General features: G+C 43.0%; 1 protein-coding gene and 1 long non-coding RNA gene across 6 annotated transcripts; one reads left to right on the top strand and one right to left on the bottom strand.

The window, feature by feature from the left end:
- Positions 1 to 7,794: 7,794 nt before the first annotated feature.
- Positions 7,795 to 10,837, bottom strand: LOC121538995 (SLAM family member 9-like). The gene is made up of 5 exons (XM_045220476.1): positions 10,114 to 10,837; positions 9,613 to 9,903; positions 9,166 to 9,420; positions 8,783 to 8,913; positions 7,795 to 8,678 (listed from the first exon to the last, which is right to left on the bottom strand). Exons 1-5 carry the CDS (start codon positions 10,157 to 10,159, stop codon positions 8,397 to 8,399), a joined length of 1,005 nt encoding a protein of 334 aa, XP_045076411.1. The 5' UTR covers positions 10,160 to 10,837; the 3' UTR covers positions 7,795 to 8,396.
- A 20-nt stretch (positions 10,838 to 10,857) lies between these two features.
- LOC121538999 lies at positions 10,858 to 13,347 on the top strand. 5 transcript variants are annotated; one of them, XR_006660958.1, is made up of 3 exons: positions 10,858 to 10,899; positions 11,858 to 12,758; positions 12,955 to 13,347. It is a non-coding gene; the product is annotated as an uncharacterized LOC121538999 (long non-coding RNA). The 5 variants fall into 5 exon arrangements; XR_005995306.2 differs by lacking the exon at positions 10,858 to 10,899 and having other exon boundaries at positions 10,908 to 12,105; positions 12,312 to 12,758; XR_006660956.1 differs by lacking the exon at positions 10,858 to 10,899 and having other exon boundaries at positions 10,908 to 12,470; positions 12,687 to 12,758.
- The last annotated feature ends 309 nt before the right edge of the window (positions 13,348 to 13,656 follow it).

Below are 13,656 nucleotides of genomic sequence, written 5' to 3'. Positions count from 1 at the left end.
CAGTGAATATATTAAATGCATAGGCTACAATGTGGGGATCTCATGCATGGTAATAACTACATGTATATACAACTTGCATCCTTGGCACAAAGTTATATTATATTCTACTCAATCCATAGGCTTCATTAATGTCATTCAGGCTGTTTTGAAGTTGATACAACCGGCTATGATAGCTGAGGTTCATAGCTAGGTTCTGAACTAATATTTATACCAAACGTTTTAGGGTCCATACACAGATCGGCTACATAGCTAGCTACACATCCATAGGCATACAGGTATTTTTTATCCTCCACTGCATAATAAGCAGTGGAGAATAAAACAACACTAATTTCAATAGCTAGTCAGCTAGCTTTCTAAATAAAGATTTTCGTAAATTAACTTTGACAAAAAAATATGCATAATCGTTTGTCTCTACATTAACAAACATATATTCCTCTCAACTGTACATTTTTTTGCATGATTCCATATGACGTTATAATTACTTACATTTGCTTCCGTCCTAATATGTTTGTCAGCCATGTTTGCTGAAGAAAGTCTCCAGCGTTGGGTCCCATTGCGTAAAATTCGTAATGGGAACCACAGCGGTCGCCTCTGGTGATTTGCATAAAGTTGGGAAATGTTGAACTTTTTCACCGCCTCCCACGCCACGTTCGCGCCGCCCAACGGTCCCCGCCCTCACCGCTTATCACCGCTTTCCTTCCAATGAAAATGAATGTGAAGCGGTGTTTCACCGCGCGGCACCGTGTGCTAGTGTACACGAGGCATATAGCATACTGTTCTGACTTTGTGATGCACATGTAGCCTATAGCCTGTTTTAGAGAAATGTAATAATCGAATATTGTAAGAGCTTTCATTGTCTGCTTATATGTCCCCTTTTTTATCCTATGGTTCTGACTTGGTGTACAGGAAGAACACTAAGAACAGCCCATGTTCTGAATTCTGTCGCTGTACATTTCAAAAGTGCTAAACAAATAGTAATATTGACTTCCTCCGTCCTACCTCGCTCATTAATGTCTTAATTGAAATTACGGATTGCCTCTTATCAGCTTGTCATCCCCTTATGCCATAGTTTGTACATCTCAATTATCAGTAGAAACCACATTTGTTTAAGAAAGTCAGCCATTCGTCTGCCGACGAAATCGTCTGATGTGGTTACGACGTTAACCACGAAGATTCTATCCATCTGCTAGCCCTGGCCCGCTAGCACACGCTATCCGTGGCCTCTTACTCACAAGTGCTTCACCACCGGACCTTATGATAACTCAGCTATACAGCTGATATCTGCTGGACTGTTCCTTTTTACGGTACTACATCCTGTTTATGTTTAGCCTCAGCCCAAACATGGTTAGTTTATTGTTGTTTCAAGTTATTTCTAATTGTACTATATCACTGTAGACCCCAGCCTAGCTAAACCTGCCTTAGATAGCTCCTTTGTCCCTCCCCCCATACACTCAGAGACCGACTCAATTGATGCCTCTAGAGATACTATCTCTTTCATTGTTACCCAAGCTTAGGTTTACCTCCACTTTACTCATATCCTTCCATATCCTTGTCTGTACATAATGCCCTGAATCTTTTCTATAACACCAGGAAATCTGCCCCCTTTATTCTATGTACCCAACGCACTAGAAGACCAGTTCTTAAAGCCTTTAGCCGTATCCTTATTCTAGTCCTCCTCTGTTCCTCTGGTGATGTAGAGGCTAACCCAGGCCCTGCAGCCCTCAGTATCACTCCTACTCCCCAGGCGCTATCATTTGATGACTTCTGTAATACGCAAAAAGTCTTGGTTTCTTGCACATAAATATCAGAAGTCTACTTCCTAAGTTTGAGTTATTCACTGCGTTAGCACACTCTGCCAACCCCTGATGTTCTAGCAGTGTCTGAATCCTGGCTCAGGAAGGCCACCAAAAAATTCTGAAATTTCCATCCCCAACTATAACATTTTCCATCTAGATAGAACTGCCAAAGGGGTGGAGTTGCAATCTACTGTAGAGATAGCCTGCAGAGCTCCATCATACTATCCAGGTCTGTGCCCAAACAGTTTGAGCATCTACTTCTAAAAAATCCACCTTTCCAGAAATAAGTCTCTCACTGTTGCCGCTTGCTACAGACCCCCTCAGCCCCCAGCTGTGCCCCTGGACACCATATGTGAATTGATTGCCCCCCATTTATCCTCAGAGTTTGTACTGCTTGGTGACCTAAATTGGGATATGCTTAATACCCCAGCCATCCTACAATCCAAGCTAGATGCCCTCAACCTCACGCAAATTATCAACGAACCTACCAGGTACAACCCTAAATCCGTAAACATGGGTACCCTCATAGATATCATCCTGACTAACATACCCAAATACACCTCAGCTGTCTTCAACCAGGATCTCAGCGATCACTGCCTTATTGCCTGCGTCCGTAGCGGGTCCGCGGTCAAACCGACCACCCCTCATCACTGTCAAAACGCTCCCTAAAACACTTTAGCGAGGGAGGCCTTTCTAATTGACATGGCCCGGGTATCCTGGATGGATATTGATCTCATTCCGTCAGTAGAGGATGCCTGGTTGTTCCTTAAAAGTAATTTCCTCTCAATCTTAAATAAACATGCCCCCATTCAAAAATACAGAACTAAGAACCGATATAGCCCCTGGTTCTCCTCAGACTTGACTGCCCTTGACCAGCACAAAAACATCCTGCGCGTACAGCATTAGCATCAAATAGCCCCGCGATATTCAACTTTTCAGGGAAGTTAGGAACCAATATACACAAGCAGTCAGGGAAAGCAAAGGCTAACTTTTTCAAACAGAAATTTGCATCCTGTAGCACTAACTCCAAAAAAGTTTTGGGACACTGTAAAGTCCATGGAGAATAAGAGCACTTCCTCCCAGCTGCCCACTGCACTGAGGCTAGGAAACACTATCACCACCGATAAAGCTACAATAATCGAGAATTTCAACAAGCATTTTGCTACAGCTGGCCATGCTTTCCATCTGGCTACCACTAACCCGGCCACCAACTCTGCACCCTCTGCTGCAACTTGCCCATGCCCCCCGCTTCTCCTTCACACAAATTCAGACAGCTGATGTTTTGAAAGCGCTGCAAAATCTGGACCCCTACAAATCAGCTGGGCTAGACAATCTGGACCCTTTCTTTCTAAAACTAGCCGCCGAAATTGTCGCAACCCCTATTACTAGTCTGTTCAACCTCTCTTTCATAACGTCTGAGATCCCCAGAGATTGGAAAGCTGCCGCGGTCATCCCCCTCTTCAAAGGGGGTGACACTCTAGATCCAAACTGCTACAGACCTATATCCATCCTGCCCCTGCCTTTCGAAAGTATTGAAAGCCAAGTTAACAAACAGATCATCGACCATTTCGAATACCACTGTACCTTCTCGCTATGCAATCCGGTTTCGAGCTGGTCACGGGTGCACTTCAGCCACGCTCAAGGTCCTAAACGATATTATAACCGCGATTGATAATAGACAGTACTGTGCAGCCGTCTTCATCGACCTGGCCAAGGCTTTCGACTCTGTCAACCACCGCATTCTTATTGGCAGACTAAATAGCCTTGGTTTCTCAAATGACTGCCTCGCCTGGTTCACCAACTACTTCTCAGATAGAGTTCAGTGTGTTCAAATCGGAGGGCCTGTTGTCTGGACCTATGGCAGTCTCTATGGGGGTGCCACAGGGTTCAATTCTTGGGCCGACACTTTTCTCCGTGTATATCAATGATGTCGCTCTTGCTGCTGGTGACTCTCAGATCCACCTCTACGCAGACGACACCATTTTGTATACATCTGGCCCTTCATTGGACACTGTGTTAACAAACCTCCAAACGAGCTTCAATGCCATACAACAATCCTTCAGTAGCCTTCAACTGCTCTTAAACACTAGTAAAACTAAATGCATGCTTTTCAATCGAACGCTGCTAGCACCCGCCCACCCGACTAGAATCACCACTCTCGACGGGTCTGACCTAGAGTATGTGGACAACTACAAATATCTAGGTGTCTGGTTAGACTGTAAACTCAACTTCCAGACTCACATAAAGAATCTCCAATCCAAAGTTAAATCTAGAATCGGCTTCCTATTTCGCAACAAAGCCTCCTTCACTCATGCTGCCAAACATGCCCTCGTAAAACTGACTATCCTACCGATCCTTGACTTCGCGATGTCATTTACAAAATAGCCTCCAACACTCTACTCAGCAAATTGGATGTAGTCTATCACAGTGCCATCCGTTTTGTCACCAAAGCCCCATACACTACCCACCACTGTGACCTGTACGCTCTTGTTGGCTGGTCCTCACTACATGTTCAAGTCGTCAAACCCACTGGCTCCAGGCCATCTATAAATCACTGCTAGGCAAATCCCTGCCTTATCTTAGCTCATTGGTCACCATAGCAGCACCCACCCGTAGTCTGCGCTCCAGCAGGTATATCTCACTGGTCATTCCCAAAGCCAACACCTCCTTTGGCCGCCATTCCTTCCAGTTCTCTGCTGCCAATGACTGGAACGAATTGCAAAAATCTCTGAAGCTGGAGACTCTTTTCTCCCTCAATAACTTTAAGCATCAGTTGTCAGAGCACCTTACCGATCACTGCACCTGTACACAGCCCATCTGAAATTAGCCCACCCAACTACCTCATCCCTATATTGTTATTTATTTTGCTCTTTTGCACCCCAGTATCTCTATTTGCACATAATCTCTTGCACATCTAGCATTCCAGTGTTAATACTATTGTAATTCTTCTGCACTATAGCCTATTTATTGCCTTACCTCCATAACTTGCTACATTTGCACACACTGTATATATATTTCTGTTGTATTTCTGACTTTATGTTTTTTTTTTACCCCATATGTAACTCTGTGTTGTTTTTATTGCACTGCTTTGCTTTATCTTGGCCAGGTCGCAGTTGTAAATGAGAACCTGTTCTCAACTGGCTTACCTGGTTAAATAAAGGTGAAATAAAAATAAAATAAATATCAGCTATGTTTTTTCAAAGGCAATAAATGAGGCTGCCAGACAAGGCTCCGCTGATAGCCAGGTGTAGCAGTGGTAAGGTGTTGGGACTGCTGTTGGGACAGCTTTAAGTAGGCCCTAACAGTTTGTGGGCACCGCTTGTCACCGTTATAGTGCAATTAATGTATTGTTTAGTGTTGTGTTGTGTAGTGGCTTTGCTGGCATGCATCCCACTTTTTTTGTTGTTTGCCCCACCACGATTTACATGCTAAAATCGCCACTGCATAGGTGGTAAATTAATCGCACAAAGTCAAAGAACTACGAATCCTATATGGCCTATTCCACCTCGCGCTGCGACGCTGCCTGTCTGGGGGCTGTGCGCGCACAGCATAAAAGTGAATTTACTTTGTCCTTGGATATTTAGAATGTTTTGTTCACAAGCTAGGTTGTTTTTCTATGTTCAACTGCTAGGGAAGAGTAGAGGCTCTATGAGTCAGAATCAATCGGACAGGCGGTGACGCTACTTGTTTTTCTATGTTCAACTGCTAGGGAAGAGTAGAGGCTCTATGAGTCAGACTCAATCGGACAGGCTCAGCGCTACCATGGTAACCTCCCAGCACTTGAAGGGGCAGGTGGACAATTTTGGGTTGGGCCAATTGTGCGCAGCCCATGAGTCTCCCGGTCGTAACCTATACCACATTACTTCTTACTAGTAATACATTTATTGTTTTAGAAACATTACAAAGCCTACTCATACGTTTTTTTGTTTGTTGTTGGGGTAATTTTAGCAGGGAAAAATTTTTTGCCAGGAAAAAAACACTGTCCTGTAGGTTTTCAGTCCAACCCTAATTTCGCATATCTGATTTAGCTAGTTAAGGTCTTGTTGAGCAGCTAATAAATAGAATCCGGTGTGTTGAATTAGGGTTGGACTGAAAACCCACAGGATGGCAGATCTCCAGGAAGAGGGTTGGGCAGCCCTGGTGTAAACCATAGAGGAGCTTGGATACCTCAGAGATAATACACTCTGGACGTGAGTCACCTGCTGGCTAAACATGGTATCTAGCAGAGCTATCAGACCCTCCTGGGGACAACCCACACGGCAACACAACCCACACAGCAAAGACTCTTAGATATTAGCTCATAGAACAAACATTATTCTCTATCAATGACCTTCTTCTATATCTGTATCAGACTCAGGATGTGACCCAGGTAAACGGATAAAATGGGGATTTTTACTATTTCCAACTGCATTGTGTTCCAAAAGTGTGCAACTGGTTATTGATATGGATATAAAGTGACGAGAATCTTAAAAAGCTATTTATACTGTTTTGCTGGTAAATGCTTTTAGAAGACATGAAAATGTCCTTTGAGATTACCACTGATATAAAGAACTGGGCCCCTCGTCCACTGACATTTTTTTGAATATGTGCTGACATCTAGTGGTTAAATCAGACTTTTTAAATATGTATATTTATTAGTTTTTTCACCGTTTTCACTTCCATTCATTCGTAACACAGTTCAGGGGTGGATGTATCAAATAGTTATTTTAAACATTACGATGTAAGGTTCAGAGGTCAGGTAAATTCACAGTCAACAGATATTTTACATTTTAGTCATTTAGCTGACGCTCTTATCCAGAGCGACTTACAGTTAGTGAGTGCATACATTTTGTAATTTATTTTTCATACCCCCCGTGGGAATCAAACCCACAACCCTGGCGTTGCAAACGCCATGCTCTACCAACTGAGCTACATCCCTGCCAGCCATTCCCTCCCCTACCCTGGCCGACGCTGGGCCAATTGTGCGCCGCCCCATGGGTCTCCCGGTTGCAGCCGGCTACGACAGAGCCTGGATTCGAACCAGGATCTCTAGTGGCACAGCTGCCTTAGACCACTGCGCCACTCGGCAAGGTATGTGTACATCATTCACACTTCTTACAGGGTCTTTCAAGGCTGCACATTCAACAGGTCAACAGGTCATCAAAGGAGAAAAATCAAGAAGGCCGAGATACAAAAATGATCTTACAAAAAAGCGCAAGTTCAGGTTGATGCCTCGTGAGCTCAATGTAACTGCCGTACCCCATCACAACCCAAAATATCAGCTGCTTTACTCCATTGTTGGTAAACAATGTAATTGCAAACAAACATGGTTAAACATGGTTAAAACTATCATGTTGATATCATGGATGGTCAGTCTTCCATCCATAGCTCAGCCTATACATTTGAGAGTAGTTACATTTCTCCAGCCCTATTCCTCAATTGTTTACCAAAACAAGTGACGGGTGACCGCCATAGAGATCCTATTAAATTGAACAATATCCTATCATTCTAATTGCTAATGCTATGGTGACCATTTTCTTGTTTTATGAATCCTAGATTGCCCCTTTCAAGTACCACAGAAGAATGAAGTATACGTTTAACATCTCTATGTAGCATGTTCCAACATTATAGGGTATGGTAACTAATAGCTACCGGTATCTTCCAAATTCAGAGGAAGGACAAGGCACACTAAAAAGTAGTAGGTTATTGTTACAGAGACAATAAATACTTCTGTTCCAGTTAAAAATATTATTGATATAAACACGTTTTCCTTTGATGGCTTGATAAAATGTGTCAAAGAATCCGTCTACGGTGGCCTGAGTAGGTCAAGGCTGCCCTCTCATATACACAACAATGATGGGTAGGTGGAACTAATACCATATTATTGCTGACTGGTACAACTATCTGATTCTACAATTTATAGGGCGTAAGCCTGAGCTAGGGGTTAATTTGGGATTGGCCACAAATCTAGGAAAATGTGGGCTCTGTGGTATAGTAATAACATACTAGCACATATAAAGATTTTTGTATAAAACAACTTTATGACATGTTGATGAATGAAGCGCACAGGTTTACTCTGCTGGTATTATTTGATTCATGTCCACTGGGTGGTGCAATAGTCCCACAGTTTCTGTGTAATGTCTTGAACTGTATGATGTGACCTCAGAGGTCCACCTTTTCTGTGCTTCTACTCTCATGTCTGATGATGCGCTTCCTGTTTCAACTTGGAGGTGTTCTGCTGGTGCTGGTTCTTCACAGTGAAGTAGACAGTGCATCGCAGGAGAGGGCTGTGGTTATGGCCAGGAGAGTGCTGTGGTTCTGGCCAGGAGAGTGCTGTGGTTCTGGCCAGGTGAGTGCTGTGGTTCTGGCCAAGTGAGTGCTGTGGTTCTGGTCAGGAGAGTGCTGTGGTTCTGGCCAGGTGAGTGCTGTGGTTCTGGCCAGGAGAGTGCTGTGGTTCTGGTCAGGAGAGTGCTGTGGTTCTGGCCAGGAGAGTGCTGTGGTTCTGGACAGGTGAGTGCTATGGTTCTGGTCAGGAGAGTGCTGTGGTTCTGGTCAGGAGAGTGCTGTGGTTCTGGCCAGGAGAGTGCTGTGGTTCTAGCCAGGAGAGTGCTGTGGTTCTGGTCAGGAGAGTGCTGTGGTTCTGGCCAGGAGAGTGCTGTGGTTCTGGCCAGGAGAGTGCTGTGGTTCTGGCCAGGAGAGTGCTGTGGTTCTGGTCAGGAGAGTGATGTGGTTCTGGCCAGGAGAGTGCTGTGGTTCTGGACAGGTGAGTGCTATGGTTCTGGTCAGGAGAGTGTTGTGGTTCTGGACAGGAGAGTGCTGTGGTTCTGGCCAGGAGAGTGCTGTGGTTCTGGCCTCTCTCCCTGGTGAAGTGTTCACTGAGTTGTAAACTCTTGGAACAATGTCCTGTTTGGAGATGAAACATTAGAACATTTAAATTATTCAAATTATCGTTCTTTAAAACTATTGACTTATATAATGCATAGATTAATTAATGAAAGAGCAGGTACCTCTTCTAGTGAATGTTGTTCTTTAGGGATTTTCCTTTTTCTGGCATGTATGATGCATCCAACACATAGTACAGCAACTAATAATACAACAATAACACTACCCACAATGGCTTTCCCATCCTCACCACTACCTGTTCACACACACACACACACACACACACACACACACACAGATGAAGAAAGATGTTCATAAGATAATAGTTTCATACAGGCAGAATTATTCCAATCTTAACTAGAGAAGAATTACAATCATGATATCAAACCTTTGGTCATATTTTATTTTTAATGCCGATAAATTTAACTTTTATTCATATTATATTATTAGTAGGTTATTAAACAGTGTTAGAGGTATGCAGTGAAGGTGACGGCTAAATGGTACTTACAGTCCTCCATGGGTTGAGAGATGGTCTGTGTGCTGACGTGGTTGCTGGTGGTGCATTGGATAGTCCCGTTGCCATTGGAGATGGTGATGTTGTCCCCAGACAGAGACAGTAACTGTTGTGACCGTGTACACTGACCCCCGCCACAGACAGACAACATCCAGCCATCTTTAACTGAACAGTTCACTGTGACGTCACAGAGTCCCACACTTGTGTTGAAGAGAGACGTGACATCCATAACTGGTTTGGGAACATGATCTACAAGAACCAATGGAGTTGGGAAAGAGATCCCTACATCCATGAGTGGTCTAGAGACTATAATTGTATTAAATAAACAAAAAGACAACTACCAGCACAAAAACCTTATTAGGCCTACATGCATTATTGAACCTAATCAGACACATTAAATGTACGGCAAAATTACCAGAACTGAAACCTTAGAAAACTCACCCTGCACTAATAGTCTATATGTAGTAGTTGATTCATTCCATTTTTTCCGGTAGTTTGCCTTGTAAATTCCACTGTCTGTGTTCAACAGATTCTTAATGCACAGAGAATGGTTTGCGTCGTTATAGTCCACCTTCTCCTTGTATTTAGGAGAGATCTCTTTGACTCCAACTATTACATCACTGTTCCTCATCCATTTAAGTCCTTTGATCATCTCAGGAGGTTCTGGAACAGCCAGACATATTGAACCCCCCTTCAACCCATACTGGTCCACTGAAGGTTCCCCCCTGATTCCTAATGAGAGAGGACAAAGATCACATTTAGCATTTCACTGACAGTCATTTGACATTAATGTACAAATTGAGTCAGTAAGTCATTTGCTGCCTAAACTCAAAACTTTTCCAATTACCCGTGTTATGTGCACAAAGTATTATTTCTAGAGTAAATGTCCAAAATCAAAAGTGATTCCTCCACACAATATAATTAATATAATGAATAGGTTACCTGTGGTGATACCTAGCCATAGAAGAAGAAACCCAAGTATTTTCATATTTCTTTTGAAATTGAGAGACGAACTCTGCCTTCTTCTGTCAAAGTTGTCGCCTAATGAGGCAATTTTAAACTCCTACTCAGTGGAAGTGGAAGTTTTTCACCAGATCTTTTCGGGAGGCTCCACCTCTACAGCTGGGCATAGATTTCATTGGATGGTGCCTACACTGCATACCGCACTGCAATGAATACTCCAATCATCAGCCTGAATACTCGTTAGAACCCGCCCCATGTGTCATGTAAAAAAAAACCTCCCAACCTGAAATAGTCCCCAATCGTATTGTGACGTGCGTGAAATTGTTTCATTGCGCGCGCCGGGTTATTTTATTTTTCAAGCAAAATATAAGGGAGTTGTACTCCAGTCTAGTAGGTGGCGGTAATGCAACAAATTGGATGCCAACCGCCATTAAACCTAATTGAAGCACGCAACTCTTTTTGTGGATGGCTGAGCTCGTCTCTATTTTTACCCTCCTTTGGCGTGAACTTGAACAAACTGTTCAGCGTCGCTAGCAGCATACAGCAGCACGTTCGATTGTGCGTCAAGATTTCAGCATAGCGAATTTGTATGAATATTAAATGAGCAAATGGTGTAATCCATTCTCCATTTCATGAATTTATTTACACGTAAATAGTAATATGCTCTAAACCAGGGTTCTTCAATTCCGGTCCTGGAAGGCCGAAACACCTCTGTTTTTCATCCTCTCCTTCTAATCAGGGGCTAATTCAGACATGGGACACCAGGTGAGTGATATTAACTACCAGGTAGAAATGAAAAACAGAAGTGTTTCGGCCCTCCAGGACCGGAATTGAAGAACCCTGCTCTAAACCGCTCCGGGGACAAACAAACTCTGCTTCCTTGTTTACAATCGTCCACATGGCTGGGAGAACCTATTCAAGTAAAGTTAAGTAAATGCATTTCGAAAATGGAAAAAAAACGATATATTATTAGCTAACTAGCTACAGTGCAGGCTAACTCAAATGAGCTGCTAACGTAACGTTAGTTAGCTAGCTAACTAGCCAACTTGACATGCTATATAGCTAGCTAGCTAAGTGAATTAAATACCACCAGCTACCTAACTTTATTAGCTAGCTATCTTGATGTAATTATCATTGTAAAAAACAAACTCCAAATGCATTTGTAGGTAACGTTAGCTAGCTAACTGCCATGGAGGAGGGTGAACGGATAGCAGCCGCAACTGTCAAAGTGAGAGAGTAGGGTGTTCTGGATAGGGCAGGTACTTTTGTATAGTTCCAGTCCATAGAAGTGAGGACGGAGATAATAGTAACATAATATTCAGTGCTGTGTAATTTGAATATAATGAAGTCAGTTTCTTGTGAGGTTTTCTGTCCTCAGATACAGAGAGCTGTGAAAGCTTGTCTGCAGATGAAGAGGTCCCAATGAAGAGCAGTGGTTCTCAGTCCTGGTCCTGGGGACTCAAAGGGGTGCACATTGTTGTTTTTGCCTTAGTGCTACACAGCTGTTTTAAAATGATCAACTCATCATCAAGCTTCAAGTTATATTTATGTATTCATTTGTGATGCTATCCTTGATATGATCCTGCTGTTGTCACATGCTACACATGCATCTATCTATCCAATGTTATCATGATTTGTTATTAGGGATATTATACTTTAGTAATCCACAATGACCTGGTAATGTAAAAGTCTAATAATGACATTATCTTCCATATTCCTACAGATACCTTGTAACTGGAGATTCCTTTAAAACGATTGCCTACAGTTACTGTGTAGGGCACTGCAAGGTTGGGTGACCAGGGCCATCTGGGACTGCCTCCTGGGGGGAATTCAGGCGTGTGAAGGCTACCTGTGTCCTGCATAACTTCATGGACCAGGAGGGAACCTGCAGCTCGCCGCCATGTGCCAGAGGAGAGGTCTGCTGCTCTGCAGGATGTTTCAAGGATGGGGGCCAACAACACAGCGCGGGAGGTAATCCGTGTGCGGGAGATCTTTCCCTCCTACTTCTTTCGAAGAGGGTGCTGTTCCCTGACAACACCATAGACTACACTATGCACAACCAAAGGCTCTTTTAAGAGCCATCCACATGGCAATAAGAGTATTCTTCCATTTACTTAGCTATGTCAACTGTAGTTATTCAATTCCCAGTTTCTTTCCCTTTGATTTCTACTTCTCAGGTGAGGGTGCTGTTCAGGTAAGGGTGATATAACCCACACCTACACACTCGTGTATCAATCTGGTTGATGGATTGTCATGTGCAGTAAGCAGGCTCAGGTGTATAACTGTGGCTCCTTCCACCTTCAAAGAATAGGCAAGAGGACCAACCATGGCGAATAGTAAGACACTTCATTATTTCTATTTATATAACTACGCTATATTGTTTGTCCTCGTGTGTCTGCATGTTTTTCAGTATAAAGTACTCTGCAGCCACTTAGTGTGGACACCAGGTGAGGCACAGAGATTCCTGTTGAACACTGTCTCTTTAACTACCTTATTTTCTCCATAACAGTCTCTCTCCTTCACTTCATCCGTCTTCTCCCTAAATCCTCTAGGTTATATCAGCTGTGTCGGTGAACCCCTCCCACATCTGAACTGGCTACATATAGGGCACAGCATGATCAGAGGTGAGAGGTCACTTGTTCGGGTCAACAGGAAGTATTATTAAAGAGATGCTTTACATTGAAATACAGATAGAGATGTAGTAGTCCCAGAGTTAATGATCCAGGGTGAATTTTGCATTTCACCTCCTGATGATTATGATGACGGACAGTGTTAGAATAAAAGAACACAAGGCTTAATCATGCTGTCTCTCGTCTGCAGGTGTGTTTTGATGTGAAAGAGGATGCCAACCCCCAGTCCTGTCATCGCCACCTCAACCGCTCTTGGGCCAACTGGGGGTCCAAGGCTGGTTAAGAGACATTTATGTAATTGTGATGAATTGAGAGAATATGAAGTTTAGTAGCACTGTAATTCATTAATCATATGCTGCCTTCCCTGCTCCTCCATTCTTACCGCTTTCCCTTTCTGTCTTTTACACTCGTTCTCACACCTCTCTACCCACCTCCTCTTTCTTCCTCTGTTTTTATAATGCACACCAGATGTGCACTGAAGTACAGATTGAACTTGTATTTAAATTATAATATTTATAATGCATGTATTATATATTTATAACACTTGGATAATTAACTTCTATCAATAAAGCGGTTCACATTCTCTACTGGTTGAAAATAAGTCTCTCGTTTGATGAAATACTACACATATCCTGTGTCCTCAGATCAATGCAGATGAAGGAAATTAGATATTGAGATAAACCGGTTTTAGAGTATTTACATGATGCATAAGAAGTGTAGTGTACTGTTTTTCTAAATTCTGTTTCTGTATATGAATTACAAATCAGCCTTTTAAACTAGTTAAATCATGTTTCTAGTCTATTGCATAGTTGCACCATCGAGAGCATCCTGACTGGTTGCATCACCGCCTGGTATGGCAACTGCTTGGCCTCCGACCGCAAGGCACTACAGA

The sequence above is a fragment of the Coregonus clupeaformis genome, unplaced genomic scaffold (genome assembly GCF_020615455.1).
Source record: "Coregonus clupeaformis isolate EN_2021a unplaced genomic scaffold, ASM2061545v1 scaf3979, whole genome shotgun sequence".
Lineage (NCBI taxonomy): Eukaryota > Metazoa > Chordata > Actinopteri > Salmoniformes > Salmonidae > Coregonus > Coregonus clupeaformis.
This window is presented reverse-complemented; position numbering and strand designations above follow the sequence as displayed.